This window comes from Haematobia irritans, chromosome 1 (assembly GCF_050003625.1).
Source record: "Haematobia irritans isolate KBUSLIRL chromosome 1, ASM5000362v1, whole genome shotgun sequence".
NCBI lineage: Eukaryota > Metazoa > Arthropoda > Insecta > Diptera > Muscidae > Haematobia > Haematobia irritans.
The window spans coordinates 205,057,094-205,084,487 of NC_134397.1; the positions used below are offsets into that span (position 1 = coordinate 205,057,094).

At 32.2% G+C, this 27,394-nt stretch overlaps 1 protein-coding gene across 1 annotated transcript in view; it reads left to right on the plus strand.

The window, feature by feature from the left end:
- Positions 1-27,394, plus strand: part of Dop1R1 (Dopamine 1-like receptor 1) — a 391,391-nt gene that overhangs the window by 319,041 nt on the left and 44,956 nt on the right. Inside the window, exon 6 of the mRNA XM_075292625.1 lies at positions 24,592-24,837. Within this exon, the coding sequence (XP_075148740.1) occupies positions 24,592-24,837 (246 nt within the window). The remainder of the gene's footprint in view (positions 1-24,591; positions 24,838-27,394) is intronic.

The following is a 27,394-nucleotide window of genomic DNA, read 5'->3' on the forward strand; positions in this document are numbered from 1 at the left end:
GACAAAATTTTCCAATAGAAATAAAATTTTGACAAAATTCTATAGAGTAGAAATAGAATTTTGACAAAATTTTCAAAAAGGCAGAATTTGAAAAATGTATAAAATCGAATAGTTTCGTCTAAATTGTTTGTATAACAGATAAAGGTGCTCCAAACTGTTTTATAGAATTTAAAATTTTGAAAATTTGGATAAAATTTTCTACAAAACTAAAATTTTGACAAAATTTTCTATAGAGATAAAATTTTGGCAAAATGTTCTATAGAGATAAAATTTTGACAACATTTTCTATAGAGATACAATTTTGACAACATTTTCTATAGAGATAAAATTTTGACAAAATTTTCTATAGAGATAAAATTTTGACAAAATTTTCTATAGAGATAAAATTTTGACAAAATTTTCTATAGAGATAAAATTTTGACAAAATTTTCTATAGAGATAAAATTTTGACAAAATTTTCTATAGAGATGAAATTTTGACAAAATTTTCTATAGAGATAAAATTTTGACAAAACTTTCTATAGAGATAAAATTTTGACAAAATTTTCTATAGAGATACAAGTTTGACAAAATTTTCTATAGAGATAAAATTTTGACAAAATTTTCGATAGAGATACAATTTTGACAAAATTTTCTATAGAGATAAAATTTTGACAAAATTTTCTATAGAGATAAAATTTTGACAAAATTTTCTATAGAAATAAAATTTTAACAAAATTTTTCCATTGAAATAAAATTTTGAAAAAAATTTCTATATAAGAAAAATTTTGCAAAAATTATCTATAGAAATAAAATTGTTACAAATTTTTCTATAAAGATAAAATTTGACAAAATTTTCTATTGAGATAAATTTTGACAAAATTTTCTACAGAAATCAAATTTTTAAAAAATTTTCTATAGAGATAAAATTTTGACAAAATTTGCTATATAGATCAAATTTTAACAAAATTTTCGATAGAAATAAAATTTTGACAAAATTTTCTATAGAAATAAAATTTTAGCAAAATTTTCGATAGAAATAAAATTTTGACAAAATTTTCTATATGAATAAACTTTTGAAAAAATTATCTATAGAAATAAAATGTTAACAAAATTTTCGATAGAAATAAAATTTTTAGAAAATTTTCTATATGAATAAAATTTTGAAAAAATTATCTATAGAAATAAAATTGTGATATATTTTTCAATAGAAATAATTTTTTTTCAAAATTTTCCATAGAGATAAAATTTTTGGCAAAATTTTTAATATAGATAAAATTTTGGCAAAATTTTCTATAGAGATAAAATTTTGGCAAAATTTTCTATAGGGATAAAATTTTGGCAAAATTTTCGATATAGAGATAAAATTTTGGCAAAATTTTCTATAGGGATAAAATTTTGGCAAAATTTTCTATAGGGATAAAATTTTGGCAAAATTTTCTATAGAGATAAAATTTTGGCAAAATTTTCTATAGAGATAAAATTTTGGCAAAATTTTCTATAGAGATAAAATTTTGGCAAATTTTTCTATAGAAATAAAATTTTTTCAAAATTTTCTAGAGAGATAAAATTTTTTAAAAATTTTCTATAGAGATAAAATTTTGGCAAAATTTTCTATAGAAATAAAATTTTGACAAAATTTTCTATAGAAATAAAAATGTTGACAAAATTTTCTATAGAAATAAAATTTTGGCAAAATTTTCTATAGGGATAAAATTTTGACAAAATTGTCGATAAAATTAAAAAATTGAGAAAATTCTCTATAGACTAAAATTTTGGCTTAATTTTCAGTAGAAATAAAATTTTGCAAAAATTTTCTATAAAAATAAAATTTGACAAAATCCCATTCAGATTCTAATTGAAATAATTTTTATAAATGATATTTGAGAGGATTGTTTGTAGTTCTTTTTAATTTCACGATCTTCTTTTGACTAAGCCTTATGTTACCTTCCATCCCTATGCACAGTTTTGCTGTATGCACTGGTTTTTAAGTCGAGACGTAGTTGATTGTACTGGCTATCTAAAGGTATGTTTCTGTTAAATCAAGTTCCTTTACATCGGCTCATGGGCGCCCAAAACTATGCTGTAAAAATATGACTGCTTAAGTGTATGCGTTGCTTTTGCGATTATGGCGATAGCGATAATTGTCTGTTGATGGCAGCAAAAGCTACGTAGCCCCGTGTGTTTGTTTACTAACTGTATGGTCCGCGGTTCGATTCTACTTCTACGCGAAAGGTAAATCAATTTTAAAATCGAATATTTTTTTCTATATTGTTGTTATTATTTATAAAGGTGCTAAAAACTTGATTAGTCTCGTGGAAGTGTAAAGACGTGAGGGAAAATGCAATTAGCGAAAAAATAATAAAGAAAAAATTGTAGTTAATCTTTGTGAATCCAGTAAAAGAATCAACGTTTATCACAAAAAGTATATACTTTTTTTCCAAACAAATCAAATGGGAAACGATGGGTGATTGTACAAAATTTTGCTAAGAAGGAAAGAATTATTTTTTCTTTGCGTGTAGGGTTAGTGGCAAATTTTTTCAACAGCACTGTAAATATTTGGATATGTTACAAATTGGCATTCTATTGTGGGTATAACAGCATAAATCGATCAAAATATTACCGTATATTGAAAATTAAAAAAACTTGGACCCTAAAGAGTTTCACTTCCATCCACTTTAAGATGCACTACACTCTACTTTGAGGGCTTTAACTTTTGCAATCCTCTTTTTTTGTGACATCCGTATCAACAAAGGATTTTATGTTTGAATAAAATTTAATGGAGAGAAACAAAAAAAAAATCAAACAAACTGATTTTTCACCCAAAATGAACAAGTTCCAACTAATTGCAGCAAATAAAAAATCGAAATAATTGCTACTAGGCCAAGAACAAAAACAAACAGAGCACAATCAACATTTACTCAATTTGTGTTTTATACATGCAAGCCATTTTTCTAGTTTCCAGAGAAAAATTGTCGTCTCAGCAATAAAACTCTTGAGAAATATTTTCAAATTGCAATTGCAAGAACAAAAACAAAAAAAAACACAGCAACACTCAAGAAGGAAATGTAGAATTTTTTTTATTAATTTCCTCTTCAGATGTTGGATGGTACCCATTCAACATACACTGGAGTAGGTATTGAAGAATGAACAAAATAAAGAGATCGTTAGATGAACTCTCTAGAATCCTTATGCACAAACAAACAAAGGAAATTCATATGTGGTACACATACTGCATTGCTCTCTACTACTTTTCCCCCTTCTCACAGAGGGGAGTATTTTTATCTTCGAGGGTGTGTGGGTGTGTGTGTGTGTTTTTGAGTGCGTTGAGTTTGTTTGTTTTAATGTGTTGTATAAGTGCTGACACTTGACAAATTTCAAATTGTCACACTCACTTTGTGTACACTCTTATTTGTACGATGTGTAAAATGTGAGAAAGTTTGTGAGTTAAAGGCATTCAAGGTATGCCAAACAAAATACAAGGGAATGAGGTCCTCTTGTATTTGTCAGTAAATATTTGAGTGTCTGTGTGGGTGTGTGTTTTTTTAATATAAACTTTATTTGGCTACCTTTTACCCTCTCCTCTTGTTTTTTTCTCGCTCCCTCTTTCTCTAAGCAAAATGTAATATATTTTACTTTTGAGCTTAGCTTGTCCTTTAGCATTATTTTGGGTTTATTTGATGGTGAGTAAAATAATAAGAGAAAGAAAAAAACTAACGGGGGCGAATATATTTTATTTAACTTTTATGTTGAGAATTTATTTGATGTGAAAAAGAACATCATATTATGGGTAATATATCCGGTGTAATAAACCACCACAACATAAGGAAAACATCATTTTGTTGTTGGTTGACTTGAAAAAACAAAACATGAATATGACTCTATTTTCATTCCACTTTGTTCAGTGATTCATTTAATACCACATATTTAGGGGTATAATAAAGTTGAACAATGAGTTGCGATTTTACATGAATATTATATGGTATTGTTATTATGTTTTCTTTTTTTATGTAATAAACCAGGAAGTTGTAAACACATGTGTTTATGTCATAAAGTTTAGAAAGGAGTAAGCACACAGCATCGCTTCTAGTTTATCATATAACATTGAACAAAATGTAATATGCATTACCGGGAGCCTTCTGTGGTAGAGAATAGAAAAAGGAAACAAGAAACAATGCCCCATAGGAACAAAATTAAGCCATTCTTGTCCATATATATTTAGAGAGATTTCTAGAGGCTAGAGTATAATAAAATTCATCTTCGAGTCGCTGGATTCCGATTTTAATGAAACTTGGGACATAGCATTTTTTTTGGAACAAGGACGAACGCTATTAAAATCGGATACAATTTAGATAAATCCCCATATACAGTGAGCAAAAAAAAAGTTGTACACTAATTTGAAATAAATTGTGAAGCGATATGAAATTAAAGCTTTTATCTCAAGTTTTAATCAATTAAAACCTAAACACCCCCTCAATACCTTGTTTTTAAATCTTATTTTTTTTAATTTGTTAATTTAATTTGAAAATTAATTTGTTAAAAAGTTTTTTTTTTTATTTGTGGCAGATGTTAAAGAAGAACAAGAACTTGTTCGAATATATGCAAAAATTGTCAATCTTCAAAAGATTTCAATGAGATAGGAGTAATGTCGCGCAATAAGTACGCAGCCATATTAAAACATTTTTGCAGATTGGCCGCATATCTCACACTCATTTTGCCAGAAAGCCACGTTTAACTTCGTAAAATGAAGACTCCTTAATTAAAACGATAATCCAAAATGATCCCACAGCATCTTCTAGTCATATACGAAGCCGCTGAGATTTTAAATTTAGCTAAAGGATAATTCGCGGTAAAGGTCGGATTATTCAGTCGACAACCAGTAAAAAACAAATAAAAAAAGTCAGACTTTAATTCGCCAAAATTTTCCATAGACATACAATTTTTACAAAATTTTCTATAGAAATAAAATTTGACAAAATTTCCTGTATAAATTAAATTTTGACAAATTGTCTCTATAGAAATAAAATTTTCTATAGAAATAAAATGTTGACAACATTTTCTATAGGAATACAATTTTGACAAAATTTTCTATAGGAATAAAATTTTGACAAAATTTTCTATAGAAATAAAATTTTAACAAAATTTTCTATAGAAATAAAATTTTAACAAAAATTTCTATAGAAATAAAATTTTTACAAAATTTTCTATAGAAATAAAATTTTTACAAAATTTTCGTTAGAAATAAAATTTCGACAAAATTTTCTATAGAAGTAAAATTTTGACAAAATTTTCTATAGAAATAAAATTTTGACAAATTGTCTCTATAGAAAAAAAATTTTGACAAATTGTCTCTATAGAAAAAAAATTTTGACACAATTTTTTATAGAAATCAAATTTTGACAAAATTTTCTATAGAAATGAAATTTTGATAAAATTGTCAATATAAATAAAAATTTTGACAAAATTTTGCAAAAATTTTCTACAGAAATAAAATTTTGCAAAAAAAAATATATAGAAACAAAATTTTGCTAAAATTTTCTATAGAAATAAAATTTTGACAAAATGTTCTATTGAAATAAAATTTTGACAAAATTTTCTACAGCAAAAAAAAAAAACAATTTACAAAACTTTTGACACCATTTTCTATAGAAATAAAGTTTTGCCAAAATTTTCTTTAAAAAAAAAATGTCGCCAAAATTTTTTATAGAAATAAAATTTTGACAAATTTTTCTCTATAGAAATAAAATGTTGTCAAAAAATGCTATAAAAATAAAAATTTACATAATTTTCTATAGAAACAAAATTTTCTATAGAAGTAAAATTTTGACAAAATTTTCTATATGTTAGGAATACAATTTTGACAAAATTTTCTATAGAAATACAATTTTGACAAAATTTTCTATAGAAATAAAATTTTTCCTTCGTTTTGTTTTGTTATTGTTGGTTTTGTTCTTTAAGCATTGTTGTTGTTTTTTTTTTTATTTCAGCTTAAAACCATGCATTGACTAAACTATATGTGTAGCTTAACCAACAGAGGAAAAGAATGTTTGTCAAATTTATTTGGGCGAAACCCTATAGACTGCAAGATGGTTGGATGGACGCACGTTTCGGAATTACCACATTCCTCATCAGCATCCTCTACTTGCAGCAAAACTATCAACCAATTATCAGAATAAATTCAGGCAAAAATTTCAATTGAAATGAAATTTTGATAAAAATTTTCTATAGAAATAAAATTTTGACAAAATTTTCAAAAGAAATAAAATTTTGATAAAATTTTCTGCAGAAATAAAATTTGACAAAATTTTCTATAGAAATAAAATTTTGACAACATTTTCTATAAAAATGAAATTTTAACAACATTTTCTATAGAAATAAAATTTTGACAAAAATTTTAAAGAGAAATAAAATTTTGATAAAATTTTCTATAGAAATAAAATTTTGCCAACATTTTCTATAGAAATAACAATTTTGACAAAAGTTTCTAAGCTAAAATTCAGTCAATTGTACTGGATGTTTGTCGACAACAGGATATCATTGAAAAATAAATTGGTTATATACAACCAAGTAATAAAACCAGGGATCCGGAGCGGTCCATTTTTTTCGCTCCGCTCCGCTCCCGCTCCGGAGAAAAAAAAAACCGCTCCGCTCCGAGAAAAAAAAATCGCTCCGCTCCGCTCCACGCTCCGCTCCGCTCCTCTTCGAGAAAATTATAGTACAAACATTGTATTATTTGTTCAATTGAGTTTTATTTTATTTAGAAAAATCGGACGGTACATATATGGGAGCTATAGCTAAATCTGAACCGATTTCGATGATTTTTTGCACATATAGTTAGTGCTATAGAAGATTACATTTCGCCAACTTTGAGTAAGATCGGTTGATAAATAAAGGTTTATGACCTAATTTGACAAAATCGGGCGATACATATATATGGGACCTATATATCTAAATCTGAACCGATTTCGATGAAATTTTCAGACTTAAAGGGTGATACAGAAGATTATTTTGTGCTAAATTTGACGACGATCGGTTAGTAAAAAAAGTGCAACGTGACCCCATTTGTCGAAATCGGGCAATACATATATATGGGGGCTATATCTAAATTCTTCCAAATTCAATAACGTTCGTCCTTGTGCCCAAAAAAACTCCCTGTGCCAAATTTCATCAAAATCGGTTAATAATTGCGACCGAAATCCTGTGAACAACAAATACATGGACAGACGGACGGATGGACGGACGGACGCCAAGCGCTAGATCGACTCAGGAGGTGATTCTGAGTCGATCGGTATATATTTTATGGGGTCTAAAATCAATATTTCTGGTAGGCACATTTTTTGGCAGATCAAACTTATTATACCCTAACCACTATGTGGTTTAGGGTATAATGACTTTAAAACAATGTGTTGAAATATTTTATTAATTTTGAAGATTTTTTCAGAAATATTAAATCCATTTTGACTTCATTAAAACGAAATTTGCATTCATGTTAGGATACACATTTTTATGTCGAATCACTTAGCTATAAGGATAAACAGACTTCATTGAAAAGTTTAGAGACTTTTAGATAAGGAAAAACTTTTTTTCAGAGAAATACGTCTTCTATTCTAAGCAAAATTCGTATTCGTATTTTAAGCATGTGAAATATTTGGCCTCCCGACAATATTCTTTGCGGTGCACCATCTACTATTTAATATGTGATAGAAACCAAATTTATGAAAATGGACCAAAATGGACCAAATTCTGTTTGGTCTGACCATCGGACCAAATTTAAAAATTAGAAATCTTTTGGACCAATTTTGGTCCGATTGGACCAATTTTGGTCCGATCGGACCAAAACGGCAACGCTGATTGGAATTGAAAGTCTATACACAGAGTAGAAGTAACTACTCTCCGAAAGTTTTTTTTTGTTTTGCAACAGACGTAGAGAAGAGGTTTTGTTATATTTGTAATGTGTGTCTGTATGTTTATGTTTGCAACAACTTCCATCGACATCAGTCCGTGGTATACCTACGAATATTCTTACTCAGATCTAGTGTTATCTAATTTCGCTTTTTTCCCCTTTATTGTATAATAAATGTATATGTGCACATTTTTCAACCAAAATTGAAACTATCCATAATTTTAATTAAATTTTCGAGAACTAATATCAGAAATAAGAGAATGCTAGGATATAGTACAATAGTAAAGCAAATGTGAATGAAAAAAAACATGCCCGGTTCCAAAGATGTTGTCTTTACTTTAACAGTTTGGGTATTAATTCCGAGCCAAAGAAGCGGAGAATACAAGTAAGGATACTTTAAAGACGTAATTCTCTTTTAAATTTGGGGGTTATGTACTTGCTTCTAGGAAGCAAATGTTAATTTTTCATTTTTTTAGATTTTTTCGTCAGTTGTTATCAAAATCCTTTAAAAACGAGTTAACGAGTTATTTTTTTTTTTGTCATATTAAGACTCGACTTCCAGTAGAAATTATGCTATGTTTCAAGTAAAAAGCGTCTTTAAAATAAAGTGTTGAAAAACATGTCTTATTTTTTAACGATTTTTTGCTTTGTATGCAAGATGCAAAAAGGAAACAAATTTAAAGACAATTTTATTAATTTTAAAGAATTTTTCTTAATTATTAAAGTCACGTTGACCTTACCTCAAAAATTTTATCTTTCATGTTATGATACACATTTTTAAGTAAAATCACTTAATTATAAGGACATTACAACTTCATTCAAAAGTTTATTGCCTTTTGGACAAGAAAAAAAACTTTATTTTAGAGAAATGCGTCTTCCATGTTAAGCAAAATTTGCATTCTTATTCTAAGGACATGGAATCTTTGACTTCACGACAATATTTTTTTCAGTGTAGAAAACTAAAAAATTAAATATAAATAAGATCGTTTAATTGCATTTATTTGACGTTCATTACAAACATCTTTGTAGTAATACGGGATGAAATTGATCGAAAGTACTGTTGTTACTTTTACAACACATACTAGATATATATTTTGACATTTGCCGTTTTTGAAAACAATTACTAAAAACACGTTGTGTTTTCCCCAATGTACGTACGTACAAAAATACATATCGTACATTTTAAACGTTTACTCACACTACGCTAAGTACTAGCTAAATTTGAAATTACCTACACAGTGTAATTTCAAAGTTACACATTTCATTCAAGTAATATTTTATTCGGAGCGGAGCGGTTTTTCATTTGGAAACCGCTCCGCTCCCGCTCCGGCAAAAAAAGGGCTTGCTCCGCTCCGCTCCACGCTCCGCTCCGGATCCCTGAATAAAACCAATATGGTTTTTGTAATAAAACCAAACTTTTCAATAGAAATAAAATTTTGACAAAATTTTCTACAGAAATAAAATTTTGACAAAATTTTCTATAAAAATAAAATTAAAAAAAAAAAAAAAATTCTATAGAAATAAAATTTTGATAACATTTTCTATACAAATCACATTTTGACAAAATTTTCTATAGAAATCAGATTTTGACTATAGAAATAAAATTCTTACCAAATTTTCTATAAAAGTTTTGATAAATTTTTCTATAGAAATAACACTTTCTATAAATTCAATATCTTTAAAAATTTTACTTTACGTGTTAGGTTTATCATAGTCCATTGTGAGTAAGTTTTCTTGTTGGTGCAAGCTAAAGTTTTTAAAATGTTTAAAATTCGATACATTTAAAGGGTGATTCTTTTGAGGTTAGGATTTTCATGCATTAGTATTTGACAGATCACGTGGGATTTCAGACATGGTGTCAAAGAGAAAGATGCTCAGTATGCTTTGACATTTCATCATGAATAGACTTACTAACGAGCCACAACGTCGAATTTTCAGTGAATGGGCCCTAGAAAAGTTGGCAGAAAATCCGCTTTTTTATCGACAAATTTTGTTCAGCGATGAGGCTCATTTCTGGTTGAATGGCTACGTAAATAAGCAAAATTGCCGCATTTGGAGTGAAGAGCAACCAGAAGCCGTTCAAGAACTGCCCATGCATCCCGAAAAATGCACTGTTTGGTGTGGTTTGTACGCTGGTGGAATCATTGGACCGTATTTTTTCAAAGATGCTGTTGGACGCAACGTTACGGTGAATGGCGATCGCTATCGTTCGATGCTAACAAACTTTTTGTTGCCAAAAATGGAAGAACTGAACTTGGTTGACATGTGGTTTCAACAAGATGGCGCTACATGCCACACAGCTCGCGATTCTATGGCCATTTTGAGGGAAAACTTCGGAGAACAATTCATCTCAAGAAATGGACCGGTAAGTTGGCCACCAAGATCATGCGATTTGACGCCTTTAGACTATTTTTTGTGGGGCTACGTCAAGTCTAAAGTCTACAGAAATAAGCCAGCAACTATTCCAGCTTTGGAAGACAACATTTCCGAAGAAATTCGGGCTATTCCGGCCGAAATGCTCGAAAAAGTTGCCCAAAATTGGACTTTCCGAATGGACCACCTAAGACGCAGCCGCGGTCAACATTTAAATGAAATTATCTTCAAAATGTAAATGTCATGGACCAATCTAACGTTTCACATAAAGAACCGATGAGATTTTGCAAATTTTATACGTTTTTTTTAAAAAAAAAGTTATCAAGCTCTTAACAAATCACCCTTTACAATTGAAGGGATATTTATACACTAAACAAATTGTCGCTAAGGGAGAGATTTTAATATTACAAATACTAAAATAATATTATAAAACTTTTCTTTCGAAGAAAAGAATTTTTTTTACTAACCACAAAAATTCGCTCGAAAAAATTAGATTTTTTAAATTTGGTGGAGTTAGATCGAAAATATTTGCTGTACTCACATATTTAATTTCATAATTTTTAAGGTTTTAAACTTTTAAATAAAATAAAAAATAAAATAAATTTTGTTAAATTTGTGATAAAATTTTCTTCATATTTTGGTAGATTACTTTTGGTACGAGTGGCAACCATGGACGCAACACTGACCGTATGACAGTAGTGAGAAATGATATGAGAAACAATAGTTGTATTAAAAGTGAATTGCTAGAGAGATTTTATGATAGTCACTTATGGTTTTGCAACCCAATATAAAGGAATTGCACTATCACCCTTGAGTTCCACCAAGAACAACTTTATTTCTGAATGCATTAGATCAAAGTAACTTTGTACAATTGTAAACATTAAATGAACTGCCACTAGAATAAATGTGTCTGCTGTCAGACGAGCAGTCTAGAAATCATAGCTGAAGTTAGTTGCAACACAGCCATGCCCGCATGCCCGCCTTGCATACACAAGGGCATGGGTTCGATACCTGCTTCGACCGAACACCAAACAGTTTTTTTAGCGGTGAATTATTCCACCTCAGTAATGCTGGTGACATTTCTGAGGGTTTCAAAGCTTCTCTAAGTGGTTTCACTGCAATATGGAACGCCGTTCGGACTCGGCTATATAAAGGAGGTCCCTTGTCATTGAGCTTAACATGGAATCGGGCAGCAATCAGTAATAAGAGAGAAGTTCACCACTGTGGTATCACAATGGAGTGAATAGTCTAAGTGAGCCTGATACATCGGGCTGCCATTTAACCTAACGTAACCTAGTTGCAATACATATACTCATACTATTGCCCTGAGCTAAAAATATAGGAACTAAAAATATAGGCTTAAATAAACGATGAAGTCTCAATTTGTCCCCTAATGCCCTGACAGAAATTGGTGTAATTTTCTTTAATTCATATTATAAACACCTCAATTTTTATTGAAATGTCGAAGTTTATTCCTATATCTTTAACCCGTTTATTTGGATTAAATGCCAATATAGGTATGTATAAACACATAAATACATAAATACGAAATTCTTTAAGACGTCCAATCATATAAAAAAAGCTATTTTTTTTTTTAAATTATTTCATAAAATCTTGTATACGGCACCAAACCCAAAATTTATTTTCAGTTTACGATTTCAAATTATCGTAAATAAAATATTTGTATTTGTATTCAATCTGAAAATTGTTAAAGAAAGATTTGTTTTCTTTGTGGTTGTTTGAGGTTTTTTTGTGTTGGTTTGGTAAACTCACCATAAATTCCACATATTTATGACCAAAATACTTTGAACGTAGATACAATATGGATGGATGGTTGCATAAGCCTGTGGCATTACAGTCAATTCCATTATATGAGCCCGAAGAGGAATCTGAAATCAAATAAAATTAAATCATAAAAATATTATATGAGTTCATTTTATGATTAAAAAGAAAATTCCTCACACAAAAAATTCTCAAGTGCAACAAAAAATGAACAAAACACAAGAAAGGAAAGTCTAAAGTCGGGCGGAGCCGACTATATTATACCCTGCACCACTTTGTAGATCTAAATTTTCGATACCATATCACATCCGTCAAATGTGTTGGGTGCTACATATAAAGGTTTGTCCCAAATACATACATTTAAATATCACTCGATTTGGACAGAATTTGATATACTTTTACAGTATTTATAGACTCAAAATTTAAGTTGGCTAATGCACTAGGGTGGAAGACAATTTTAGTAAAAAATATGAGAAACATTTAAATCTGAAGCAATTTTAAGGAAACTTCGCAAAAGTTTATTTATGATTTATCGCTCGATATATATGTATTAGAAGTTTAGGAAAATTAGAGTCATTTTTACAACTTTTCGACTAAGCAGTGGCGATTTTACAAGGAAAATGTTGGTATTTTGACCATTTTTGTCGAAATCAGAAAAACATATATATGGGAGCTATATCTAAATCTGGACCGATTTCAACCAAATTGGGCACGCATAGCTACAATGCGAATTCTATTCCCTGTCCAAAATTTCAACCAAATTGGGCCAAAACTCTGGCTATTAGAACCATATTAGTCCATATCGGGCGAAAGATATATATGGGAGCTATATCTAAATCTGAACCGATTTCAATCAAATTTTGCAAACTTAACTGCACTACTAATTGTACTCCTAGTGCAAAATTTCAAACAAATTGGGCTAAAAATCTGGCGTCTAGAACCATATTATTCCATATCGGGCGAAAGATATATATGGGAGCTATATCTAAATCAGAATCGATTTCAACCAAATTTGGCACGCATAGCTACAATGCCAAATCTACTCCCTGTGCAAAATTTCAACCAAATTGGGCCAATACTCTGGCTTTTAGGACCATATTATTCCATATAAAGATATATATGGGAGCTATAGCTAAATCTGAACCGATTTCAATAAAATTTTGCACACTTGACTATACGACTAAGTGTTATGTTTGTACAAAATTTCAAGCAAATCGGTATAAAACTCTGGCTGCTGGGTCCATATTAGTGCATATCGGGCGAAAGATATATATGGGAGCTATATCTAAATCTGAACCGATTTCAACCAAATTTGGTACGCATAGCTACAATGCAAAATCTACTCTCTGTGCAAAATTTCAACCAAATTGGGCCAAAACTCTGGCTTTTAGGACCATATTAGTCCATATCGGGCGAAAGATATATATGGGAGCTATATCTAAATCTGAACCGATTTCAATCAAATTTTGCACACTTAACTGCACTACTAATTGTACTCCTAGTGCAAAATTTCAAACAAATTGGGCTAAAAATCTGGCGTCTAGGACCATATTATTCCATATCGGGCGAAAGATATATATGGGAGCTATATCTAAATCTGAATCGATTTCAACCAAATTTGGCACGCATAGCTACAATGCCAAATCTACTCCCTGTGCAAAATTTCAACCAAATTGGGCCAATACTCTGGCTTTTAAGACCATATTAGTCCATATCGGGCGAAAGATATATATGGGAGCTATAGCTAAATCTGAACCGATTTCAATCAAATTTTGCACACTTGACTATACTACTAATTGTACTCCTAGTGCAAAATTTCAACCAAATTCGGCCAAAAATCTGTCTTCTGGAGCCATATAAGTCCATATCGGGCGAAAGATATATATGGGAGCTATATCTAAATCTGAACAGATTTCAATCAAATTTTGCACACTTGACTATACGACTAAGTGTTATGTTTGTACAAAATTTCAAGCAAATCGGTATAAAACTCTGGCTGCTGGGTCCATATTAGTGCATATCGGGCGAAATATATATATATATATATATGGGAGCTATATCTAAATCTGAACCGATTTCAACCAAATTTGGTACGCATAGCTACAATGCAAAATCTACTCTCTGTGCAAAATTTCAACCAAATTGGACCAAAACTCTGGCTTTTAGGACCATATTGGTCCATATCGGGCGAAAGATATATATGGGAGCTATATCTAAATCTGAACCGATTGCAATCAAATTTTGCACACTTAAGTATACTACTAATTGTACTACTAGTGCAAAATTTCAACCAAATTCGGCCAAAAATCTGGCTTCTGGGGCCATATAAGTCCATATCGGGCGAAAGATATATATGGGAGCTATATCTAAATCAGAACCGATTTCTTCCAAAATCAATAGGGTTCTATTCTGACCCAAAACAGGAACATGTGCCAAATTTGAAGTCGATTGGACTTAAACTGCGACCTAGACTTTGATCACAAAAATGTGTTCACAGACAGACGGACGGACGGACAGACGGACATGGTTATATCGACTCAGGGAACCACCCCGAGCATTATTGCCAAAGACAGCATGTGTCTATCTCGTCTCCTTCTGGGTGTTACAAACATATGCACTAACTTATAATACCCTGTTCCACAGTGTGGCGCAGGGTATAAAAAGAAAAGAATTCATGGATTGTCTAACATCAAGCGGTAGGATAATATACAAGAAACGTAGTTTATTTAAAATTATTTTAGGATATGGGAAGAGGAAAAACACTTTTTGTATTTTTAATCAAACTTCAACTAATTTTTTATATTTATAATGAACTTTATTGAAGCAAATATGTATTACTTTAGTCCACCCTCTTTTGTCATTTTTTATATCCGTGTAAGCTTTTGTTATTCCATCAGTGTAAAACATTGAAAAGGATTCTACATAGAAAAAAAGAATTCAGAAAAAATTTTCCAATTAAAGTCTTAATTGAGTTTTTAAAAATATTCAATAAAAAATTAAATTGATTCAACAAATTTTTTTAATTGAAATAAAAATCAATCACCAAAATTAATAGTATCAATTAACTTTTTAATTGCATCAATTAATTTTTTAATTAATTGCATCAATTAATTTTTTAATTGACTTTCAATTAAGTTTTAAATTGATACAATCATTTCTGCGATTGAAGACAGTTTAAGTAAAAAAACAACTATTTACGGCCGTAAGTTCGGCCAGGCCGAATCTTATGTACCCTCCACCATGGATTGCGTAGAAACTTCTACGAAAGACCGTCATCCACAATCGAATTACTTGGGTTGTGGTATCTTAAATCGTTTTCTAAATTGTGAGTTAGTCTATATCTGGTATATATTATACAAAAAAGGTATGTATAGGTAAGTCTACAAATAATTACGAATCGATATGGACTTTTGCACGGTACGTAGAGAGCCAGAATTGAAATATGGGGGTCGCTTATATGGGGGCTATATAGAATTATGAACTTGGTATTGACCAATTTTTGTGTGATTGGGGATCGATTTATCTGAGGGCTATATATAACTATAGACCGATATGGACCTAGTTAGGTATGGTTGTTAACGGCCATATACTAGCACAATGTACCAAACTTCAACTGACTCGGATGAAATTTGCTCCTCCAAGAGAAAATCTCGGGATCGGTTTATATGGGGGCTATATATGATTATGGACTGATATGGACCACTTTTGTTTTGTTATATATCATATACTACCACCACGTACCAAACTTCAACCATATCGTATGAATTTTGCTTCTCCAAAAGGCACCAGAGGTCAAATCTTGGGATCGGTTTATATCGGGGCTATATATAATTATGAACTGATATGAACCAATTCCTACATGGTTGTTGGATACCATATACTAACATCACGTACCAAATTTCAACCGAATCGGATGTATTTTGCTCTTCCAAGGGGATCCGGGGGTCAAATCTGGGGATTGGTTTATATGGGGTCTATATATAATTATGAACCGATGTGGACCAATTTTTGCATGGTTCTTAGAGACCATATACTAACACCATGTACCAAATTTCAGCCGGATCGGATGAAATTTGCTTCTCTTAGAGTACTCGCAATCCAAATTTGGGGGTCCGTTTATATGGGGGCTATACGTAAAAGTGGACCGATATGACCCATTTGCAATACCATCCGACCTACATCAATAACAACTACTTGTGCCAAATTTCAAGTCGATAGCTTGTTTCGTTCGGAAGTTAGCGTGATTTCAAACGGGGGTCAAATCTGGGGATTGGTTTATATGGGGTCTATATATAATTATGAACCGATGTGGACCAATTTTTGCATGGTTCTTAGAGACCATATACTAACACCATGTACCAAATTTCAGCCGGATCGGATGAAATTTGCTTCTCTTAGTGTATTAGCAATCCAAATTTATGGGTCCGTTTATATGGGGGCTATTCGTAAAAGTGGACCGATATGACCCATTTGCAATACCATCCGACCTACATCAATAACAACTACTTGTGCCAAATTTCAAGTCGATAGCTTGTTTCGTTCGGAAGTTAGCGTGATTTCAACAAACGGACGGACGGACGGAAATGCTCAGATCGACTCAGAATTTCACCACGACCCAGAATATATATACTTTATGGGGTCTTAGAGCAATATTTCGATGTATTACAAACGGAATGACAAAGTTAATATACCCCCATCCTATGGTGGAGGGTATAATTAATTGTATCAATTAATTTCGTGATTGAATCAGAAAAAAAAATGTTTGTATTAGGGGAGTTCTGCATTGACCAACAAAAAAATGGTTTTCCAACCCATCTCTCTCAGTTCTCTTAAAAACCGCTTACCCAGATCCCAATTTATACTTTAAAGAAAAAAATTTTTTTTTATTTATTTCCGTTGTTCCTCAATTGCTCCTTGTACGTGATACCATCCATATATCTTTTAAGATTTTCACAACATTACTCTTTTGAGTATAATGCAATTGCGTTCTAATATTCCACAGTTATAAAAGAATGGCAAAAGGAACCACAAAAAGGAAGTAGCCAGAATTGAAATGATGCCTGTGTCATTTATGTTAATATGAATCTTTATCGGACATCGGAGTCTCAGGAAATATGAGAGAGAGTCCTAACAAGTATCCATGTCATAGAAGACAAAGAAGAAGACGAAATTCCTATAAAATGCCATACGTACTAGGCATTGTGAAGGTGGTGAGGGCAGTACAGAATGGGACAATAGACAGGAACAGTTATTTGCATAGTTTTATGACATGATTGTTTGCCAAAGAAATCTCTTGACTGAAGGAGTCCAATAGAATAGAATTTATTGGCAACATATGTTTCCTTTTGCCAAGTTTATGGTCTTATGACCATAGTGGTGTAGGAATTTCGACGGAAAAGTGTGTGCTACATTTGGTATAGTATATATAGTACAAAGGAAGTTTAAATTTTCTACGATTAGTCTGCGATTGGGAAATGAGCTTTTTGAGACAATCAAATATTCACTACGAGTATGTACACAGGAAAAAGTGAATAATTGAATCAAATACAAAAATTGTGAATTCAATTATTTTTGTATTTGATTTTCAGCTTATGACGAAAATTGTAAATCCAATTACCCAAATTGTAAGGTTGTCATAAAACTATTTTCAAATGAAGTAATATTTGCGTTGAGTATAAATGTAATTGGAATTTGTCAAAATATTGAAATGACATAGTACTCAATCCAAATACATTAGTATTTGAAGTATATAGTGTTTTCAATTACAGTCGTAATTGAACTGAGTACAATGTTTATAGAATTTTGTAACCTATATAATTACTATCGTAATTGTGTTTATTACGATGTTAATCAATACAATCTTTGTACTATATAATCTATATTAATTTAAGAAAATTATACAAATACACTCTGAAAAAAATTTTATGCATTTTATTATAAAAAAGAAATTCTGAAAATATGTATAATTGAAAATACAGCGAAGTACATGTTTGGTAGAAAAATACAGAATATTCATTATAAATGACGTATTTAACAGGCTAACTCACAAAATTTTTGAATTATCTGTACCACCTGCTGGAATTTCCCAAATCTTCCTCATTTATATGCGATTTGTTTAGGCATCCTGCTCTTCTGTAATACAAACATCTATTCATTTCAAAGTTTCGAAAATATTTCAAAGTTTTACATGATTTTACCTTCTGTTGCTGGGAAGAAAACCTCGAAATCCCCGTTTTCGAAGTAAACACATTTTCCTCTAGGCCACATTAATAGGGCAAATTGACGTGTACACGACCTAATTGTAAAAACAAAATAGAAAGAATGTAATTGTATATATATTCCAAAGCTTATTCGCAAGTTTTTAAACGACCCAATTCAGGATGTGTGTAAGTTTATACAACGAAAAAAATCATTTACATATTTTATTAAAGTTTTCGGTATCAGGCTAACATGTAATATAGTAAGCAACGATGAGCCCGTCGTAAAAGTAGGAAAAACACGACTAATGTACGCGTTAGAATTGTTGTTGTATCCTGGAAACCAGTTTCTGTTAATTGTCATATGTTGTAGTTGACTGTAGAAACAATAAGCATTGTTCGACTGTTCACCACTTAGGTGAATTCTAACAAATTAGCTTTCTAAAAATAAATTTCGTGTTGTTGCATTACTATGTAACAAAACGAAATAAAAATAAGATTAAGGGACTTGTAAGTTATATGAAAAGATGATGTACAGTGGGAGAAAATATGATTCAATTTGTAAGAGGAAATTTCCCAAATGTTTTCTCCATAAGGAGTTAGCATAAAGGGCCCAAAATTGAGTTATCTCTCCCAGCCAGATCTATACTAAAGGCTGTGGAAAGGTTCATTCGCCCGAACCGAAACATGTACAGTCCAGGCGTGTATAGATTTGTATCTGGCGTTTTCTTTTCAATGGCTCTATTAACCATGTTCCTTAATCTATATCTGTCCATAAAGCTCGAAAAATAATTGTATAATTAGATATAATGCATTTGGACGTCAATTGCCTGTTTCGGTATCAGGCTAACATGTAATATAATAAGTTTTCGGCGAATTTTAAAAATTTTACGAACATAGAAATATGTACTAAATATGTTAAATTAACTTTCCATAGTCAAAAGTTTGTGCTGTGATACTTTCGTCGTGATCCCGACTAATAATGGAAGTCACGAGAATTCTCGTGAGTCAAAAAATTGTTGTGAACCGTTAGTCGTCTTTAAAAGTTCTGTTTGCGTGAACGTACATGTGTATTTCGTGAATGTGCTTGAGAGAGAGAAAGAATTCTACCAACACGTCACAGGTTAGACTCACAATGAAAATGTTCATTTTTACGAAGAGAATTCTGTCAGTGTAGTTTCCAAAAAACGCGCTTGATCAAAAAAACTGGTATTTAGATAAAGGTACTTACCTGCGATAAAAATACAATATGGTGCGCCAAAAATGTTGTAAATGTTAACATTTCGAATCGCGGTACCGATACCACGGTTTATTTGCGGGTAAATTCGACCATGTTCTTAAGAAGATTCTTAATAATAACAATAAATGACATTTTATTGTTTGTATAAATTTATTTTTCGTTACGTAGCAACGCCATAAACAGTTTTATCAGGCAATTACGCATTATACTTAAATCAATAACTTTTATACTTGGTCCAATTGAACATAGTAATTGATTTGTTGTGAATTCAATTACCAGTGAATTTTGATATTTTTGCCAGTTTTTCATTCAACCAATTATTTTCATGTTTGACTTAATAAAAATCGTATTTGATATAATTTTTTCATTCAATTATGCCAATAATTGATTTTTATTTTGCTTCAGTTTTTTCTGTGTATTTAAAATTTGTATATAAAATTCGGCCCAGTTCTTATAATTCCTTCCTTCGAAACGTAATTTGTAACAATCAAATATCGTTTCCCATTTGCTTTACGCTATAAGGAAGTTTGTTTGGTAGAAAAGTATATACTTTTTGTGATAAATGTTGATTCCTTTATAGGATGTAAAAACAATTTCATACAGATTTACAAATTTTTTTTTCTGGCTAATTGCATCTTTCCTCACATCTTTCTCACTTCAACGAAGTTTTTAGTTCTTACCACTTTTTTCTGTAATACAAACAATGGAGAAGAAATTTATTGATTTTATATATATAATTTTTATATCCAGCACCACACTGTGGGTCAGGGTATTATAAGTTAGTGCATATGTTTGCAACACCCAGAAGGACAAGAGATAGAAACATGGTGTTTTTGGCAAAAATGCTCAGGGTGGGTCCCTGAGTCGATATAGCCATGTCCGTCTGTCCGTGAACACATTTATGTAATCAAAGTCTGGCGACCGGACATATCCCCCAACGGACATAACGCCCAAAATGATTTTTGGGCGTTATGACCTCTAATGGGGCGGTCACATCGCCCAATTTTAGTTTGGGCTTTATGTCCTCCCTTATCGCGGTCATATGTCCCAAAAAATAGGCGGTCAAAACGCCCAATATTTTATGGGGAAAATAATGTCGGAATACAAATCAAAAACTGTCCTAAATGAAGTAGTTTTGATCCCCAATTTTGGTTAACTAAATACGTACGGTATTTAATTCAAAATGCCGTAACTAGACAGACAGTGCAGATCTCGTGGTCTATAAGAAAATTAAGGAGAAAATGGCGCAAAACGCTCCATAAAGCCCCCAAGAACTCATAGCACTATTTGCCAAATCAGAACATATGAGTGAATACTAAATGTGCGAAAGTGTGCCGGAAAAGATATTTTAGCAAACCACTATTATGGAAGCCGATTTGGCATACAGTCTCTTTGTGTTTCACCCCAGTAACTGAAATAATGAATAATATGGATGATGGAGATGCTATTGTTTTATTGATGTCCCTTTTTCGGTCGGTCCATTTTATCTTATGGGTACAAGAAATTACTAATATTTACGAAGGTTACAAACGACATGTCAGTATAACTGTGTTAATTTTTTAAATCAAGTTAATAAAACGAAAGATGCAAGAACTTGAGGACAAACTGAATTTGATGAATTTAACAAAGGATTCGCGTGCGCGAATTCTCGTCGTCCTCAAATACTAGTAACTTTCAGTTTATTATCTTGTTCTAAACATTAAAATTGGAAAGAGATGAAATGATCGACGTGCTGCTGATGGGTACTTGAAATAAATCGCGCGCGCGATTTTTTTCAAGTACCCATCAGCAGCACGTCGATCATCTCATCTCTCAAAATCGCGCGCGCGAATCCTTTTTTAAATTCATCACATTCAGTTCATCCTCACATTCTTTCAACTTTCGTTTTATTATCTTGTTCTAAACATTAAAATTGGAAAGAGATGGGATGACAAACCAGACAAATGCTGAATTGAAAATTATGTATTTTAAACTGAAAATTGGAACAAGATGAGATGATCGATTTGCTGCTGATGGGTATTTGCAATAAATCGCGCGCGCGATATTTTCACGTACCCATCAGCAGCAAATCGATCATCTCATCTTGTTCCAATTTTCAGTTTAAAATACATAATTTTCAATTCAGCATTTGTCTGGTTTGTTCAAAAGAAAAAAATTATCAATTTCCGAATTTTCATGTTTCAATATATAAATTCAAATGTCTTGGAGCTTAAACCGACCTATTTCACGAGCGAAATAGGTCTTCGTAGTTCCACTTTAGCCGCTTTTCCATTTCAATCGTACGCTGAGAAGAAAAATAGTCAAAAATTATGTTCCAATCAAAAACAATTAAAACAAACGATGAATCCAAGATATGCCAGTTTTACATCTTCTTCCAGCATACACAATAAAAGCAGGATTCGATATTTGTCAATAAGAGGCATATCTATCTATTAAATATTAAAAAAAAAATTATGGATAGATGAAGTAATCATATATAGCTTTTGAATGATTGAAAAAAATATATATTTTGTTATTTTAAACTATTGTTTATATTCAATTATATTCAAACGGTCATAACACCCACATTTTTTTATGGGGCTTATGACCGCGATGAGGGAGGGCATAAAGCCCAAACTAAAATTGGGCGATGTGACCGCCCCAATGGAGGTCATAACGCCCAAATATCATTTTGGGCGAAATGTCCGTTGGGGGATATGTCCGGTCGCCTCAAAGTCTAGGTCGCAGTTTTAGACAAATTTGGCAAAAGTATGTGTTTTTCTTTAAATTTGTTTTTCTTTAAATTTGCAAATTTTGCCAAAAATGCGTCCATCGTGAACTTCGTATGTCACTAAAGACATTCTTGCAATTTTGAACTCCAATTTTTTTCTTCAAACTACAACATTTTCTTTAACAAGTGAAAAACCTTAATTATGTTCAATACATTTTCTTGAATTTGTCGAACAAAATTTACTTATTTTTATGACATCGGCGTGATACTAGCGTTTGTTATACTGTTTAGTTAAAATTTTCTAAAAATATTCAAAATTTTCTAAAATTAACCGAAATTTTTCTTCCTGGTGGGTTCACTGTTTTTTCAGTGTATTATAAGTTAGTGCATATGTTTGCAACATCCAGAAGGAGACTAGATAGACACATGGTGTCTTTGGCAAAAATGCTCAGGGCGGGCTCCTGAGTAGATATAGCCATGTCCGTCTGTCCGTCCGTCCGTCTGTCTGTGAACACATTTTTGTGATCAAAGTCTAGGTCGCAATTTAAGTCCAATCGCCTTCAAATTTGCCACATGTTCCTAATTTGGGTCAAAATAGAACCCTGTTGATTTTGGAAGAAATTGGTTCAGATTTAGATACAGCTCCCATATATATCTTTCGCCCGATCTGGACTAATATGGACCCAGCAGCCAGAGTTTTATACCGATTTTCTTGAAATTTTGTACAAGCATAACACTTAGTCGTATAGTCAAGTGTGCAACATTTTATTGAAATCCGTTCAGATTTAGATATAGCTCCCATATATATCTTTCGCCCGATATGGACTTCTATGGCCCCAGAAGCCAGATTTTTGGCCGAATTTGGTTGAAATTTTGCAGTAGGAGTACAATTAGTAGTATAGTCAAGTGTGCACAATTTGATTGAAATCGGTTCAGATTTAGATATAGCTCCCATATATATCTTTCGCCCGATATGGACTAATATGATCCTAAAAGCCAGAGTTTTGGCCCAATTTGGTTGAAATTTTGCACAGGGAGTAGATTAAGCAGTGTAGCTATGCGTGCCAAATTTGGTTGAAATCGGTTCAGATTTAGATATAGCTCCCATATATATATTTCGCCCGATATGCACTTATATGGACCCAGAAGCCAGAGTTTTATCCCGATTAGTTTGAAATTTTGCACAAAGAGTACAATTGGTAGTATTGTCATGTGTGCCAAATTTGATTGAAATCGGTTCAGATTTAGATATAGCTTCCATATATATTTTTCGCCCGATATGGACTTATATGGCCCCAGAAGACAGAGTTTTGGCCCAATTTGGTTGAAATTTTGCACTAGGAGTACAATTAGTAATACAGTCATGTGTGCCAAATTTGATTGAAATCGGTTCAGAGTTAGATATAGCTCCCATATATATGTTTTTCTGATTTCGACAAAAATGGTTAAAATACCAACATTTTCCTTGTAAAATCGCCACTGCTTAGTCGAAAAGTTGTAAAAATGACTCAAATTTTCCTAAACTTCTAATAGATATATATCGAGCGATAAATCATAAATAAACTTTTGCAAAGGTACCTAAAAATTTCTTCAGATTTAAATGTTTCCCATATTTATACCCTGCGCCACACTGTGAAACAGGGTATACTAACATTTTGTTCCACCTTAGTGCATTAGCCGACTTCAATTTTGAGTCTATAGATTTTGTAGAAGTCTATCAAATTCTGTCCAGATCGAGTGATATTTAAATGTATGTATTTGGGACAAACCTTTACACACATTTGACGGATTTGATATGTTATCGAAAAAGTGGATCTACAAAGTGGGTATAGGGCCCGCCCGACTTTAGACTTTCCTTACCTGTTTTTTCTTTACGTGTATGTACTGTTTTTTTTCTTTTTGCTTCCCATTTACCTCAAATTGAAATTTCCTGAGAATTTTCTCTAAAACCACTTAAATGTCAAGCTAAATTGAAGTCAACCCCAAATCATTTTCAATCGAATTACCTTTCTACAAATAACTTAACCTTGATAGTGACAAATATATTCCCGTATACAATTTCATGTCATCGTTTGCCTCCGCTCTTTTTTTTTGTAGTTAAAGTGATATGCTAATTTTCACTCCGTCAACACATGTCTGTAAAAGAGAAAAATTTCGCGAATGGGCAAAACTGACAGACACATGACACTCTCTCTCCATGCATATCTCAATTCCACCCATTCTTAGTAAAACATTTCATTTAGCATTACCACTGCCGCCATCATCATCACTCACTCACTCACTCACTCACTTGTTATTTGAATCCTTTTTCAAATTCGCTCAGCCCCCTTGCCATCGCCCTCTTCAACATTACCACATTTCCATTTAACAAAAAAAAAATCTTTTGTTTTCTTCTTTTTTCTCCACAGATATGGACGATGGGTTACAAGACGTGTGGCTGTCATCACAATAGCAGCCATATGGCTACTGGCCGCATTTGTTTCATTTGTACCCATCTCACTGGGTCTACATCGGCCGGATCAACCGTTAATTGTGGAGGATAATGGAAAAAAGTATCCAACCTGTGCATTGGATTTGACGCCCACATACGCTGTTGTTTCGAGTTGTATCAGTTTTTATTTTCCCTGTGTAGTAATGATTGGCATCTACTGTCGGTGAGTAACGAAACGAAACCATTATTTTACGGTTATTTCATAAGGTGTCACGGTGGACTATCGCAATGCCGTAGGAATGCAATACGCGGGTACACTCAGAGAAGGAATATGATCACCTCAAACATGTTTCAAGAGCAAAATGTTATTTTTGTATGGTGACCATGTAACATGTTTGTCACTAAAATGTTATTTTCTCGTCAAATATAACCTGCTTGCCGAAATCAGATACATGATTTCCGAGAAAATAACATGGTTGCGAAAACCCTGTTACATGGTCACCACCCAAAAATAACATTTTGCTCTTAAAACATGTTTGAGGTGATCATATTCCTTCTCTGGGTGTAATGGAAGTCGTTAACCCTTTCACTACCAAAATAAATCTAATGTTAAAATAATCTAATCTTAGAACAAAAATTATAATTTTGAGGACCTACCTCAATTACTTCAAGAGCTACATGAGTTTGTTCTGAAAACTTGGTTCTTGTATTGTGGCCAAATAACCTTACGAAAATAAGCGATATTTGGCCTATAATATCTTTCGAAGTGTGAGAAAAAATACAAAAAATAACAGAACAGAACAAAAATGTCTCGAAATTTCGTATTTTTCGTTTATTGTTAAAATACGTTTATAAAAATGCATTTTAGTGCTCATATATATACAAAATCCCAGAAAAAAGAGCTTAAAAAATTGAATCGATCCTCAATTTGTGATCCAGAAGAATTTGGGTCATCTCCATTGAATTTTACATGGACTTATCATAGAACGGAAGTAGTCAATTTTTTCATTTAGATGAAGAAATTAAAAAAAAATAATAAAATGTTTTTCTCCAATATCACTTTTTATTTTTATCCTTATTTTTTGTTACACTTTTATTTTATTTTCTAAATTTTACAGAAGAACTTCTTCGCTTCCACTGAGTTTGTTAGTACCCTAAATGTTTGTGAAATAAACCTAATATGACATCACGCCATGACATTCTAACTACCTCCTCAGATGTTCTTTATTATTATGAATGAAAAAATAAAGAACACTGGTTCCTATCTCACCAGCGGCAATTTTTCATAGCCCCCACCATAGGATGGGGGTATATTAAATTTGTTAATCCGTTTGTAACACATCGAAATATTGCTCTAAGACCCCATAAAGTATATATATTCTGGGTCGTGGTGAAATTCTGAGTTGATCTAAGCATGTCCGTCCGTCTGTCTGTTGAAATCACGCTAACTTTCGAACGAAACAAGCTATCGACTACAAACTTGGCACAAGTAGTTGTTATTGATGTATGTTGGATGGTATTGTAAATGGGTCATATCGGTCCACTTTTACGTATAGCCCCTATATAAACGAACCCCCAGATTTGGCTTGCGGAGCCTATAAGAGTAGCATATTTCATCCCATCTGGCTGAAATTTGGTACATGGTGTAAATATATGGTCTCTAACAACCATGTAAAAATTGGTCCATATCGGCCCACTTTTACGTATAGCCCCCACACCCAGAGAAGGAATATGATCACCTCAAACATGTTTTAAGAGCAAAATGTTATTTTTGGGTGGTGACCATGTAACAGGGTTTTCGCAACCATGTTATTTTCTCGGAAATCATGTATCTGATTTCGGCAAGCAGGTTATATTTGACGAGAAAATAACATTTTAGTGACAAACATGTTACATGGTCACCATACAAAAATAACATTTTGCTCTTGAAACATGTTTGAGGTGATCATATTCCTTCTCTGAGTGCATATAAATGGACCCGCAAATCTGGCTTGCGATTGCTCTAAGAGAAGCAAATTTCATCCGATCCGGCTGAAATTTGGTACATGGTGTTAGTATATGGTCTCTAACAACTATGCAAAAATTGGTCCACATCGGTCAATAATTATACATAGCCCCCATATAAACCGATCCTCCGATTTGGCTTACGGAGCCTCTAAGAGAACCAAATTTCATCCGATCAGGCTGAAATTTGGTACATGGTGTTAGTATATGGTATCTAATGACCACGCAAAAATTGGTCCACATCGGTCCATAATTATATATAGCCCCAATATAAACCGATCCCCAGATTTGACCCCCGGAGCCTCTTGGAAGACCAAAATGCATCTGATTCAGTTGATATTTAGTACGTGGTGTTAATATATGGCCTTAAACACCCATGCAAAAATTGGTCGAAATCGGTCCATAATTATATATAGCCCCCATATAAACCGATCCCCAGATTTGATCTCCGGAGCCCCTTGGAAGAGAAAAATTCATCCGATTCGGTTGAAATTTGGTACGTGATGTTAGTATATGGCCTCAAAAATTGGTCGGTATCGGTCCATAATTATATATAGGCCCCATATAAACCGATCCCCGGATTTGACCTCCAGAGCCTCTTGGAAGACCAAAATTCATCTGATTCAGTTGAAATTTGGTACGTGGTGTTAATATATGGCCTCAAAAATTGGTCGGTATCGGTCCATAATTATATATAGACCCCATATAAACCGATCCCCGGATTTGACCTCCAGAGCCCCTTGGAAGAGCAGAATTCTTCCCATTCGGTTGAAATT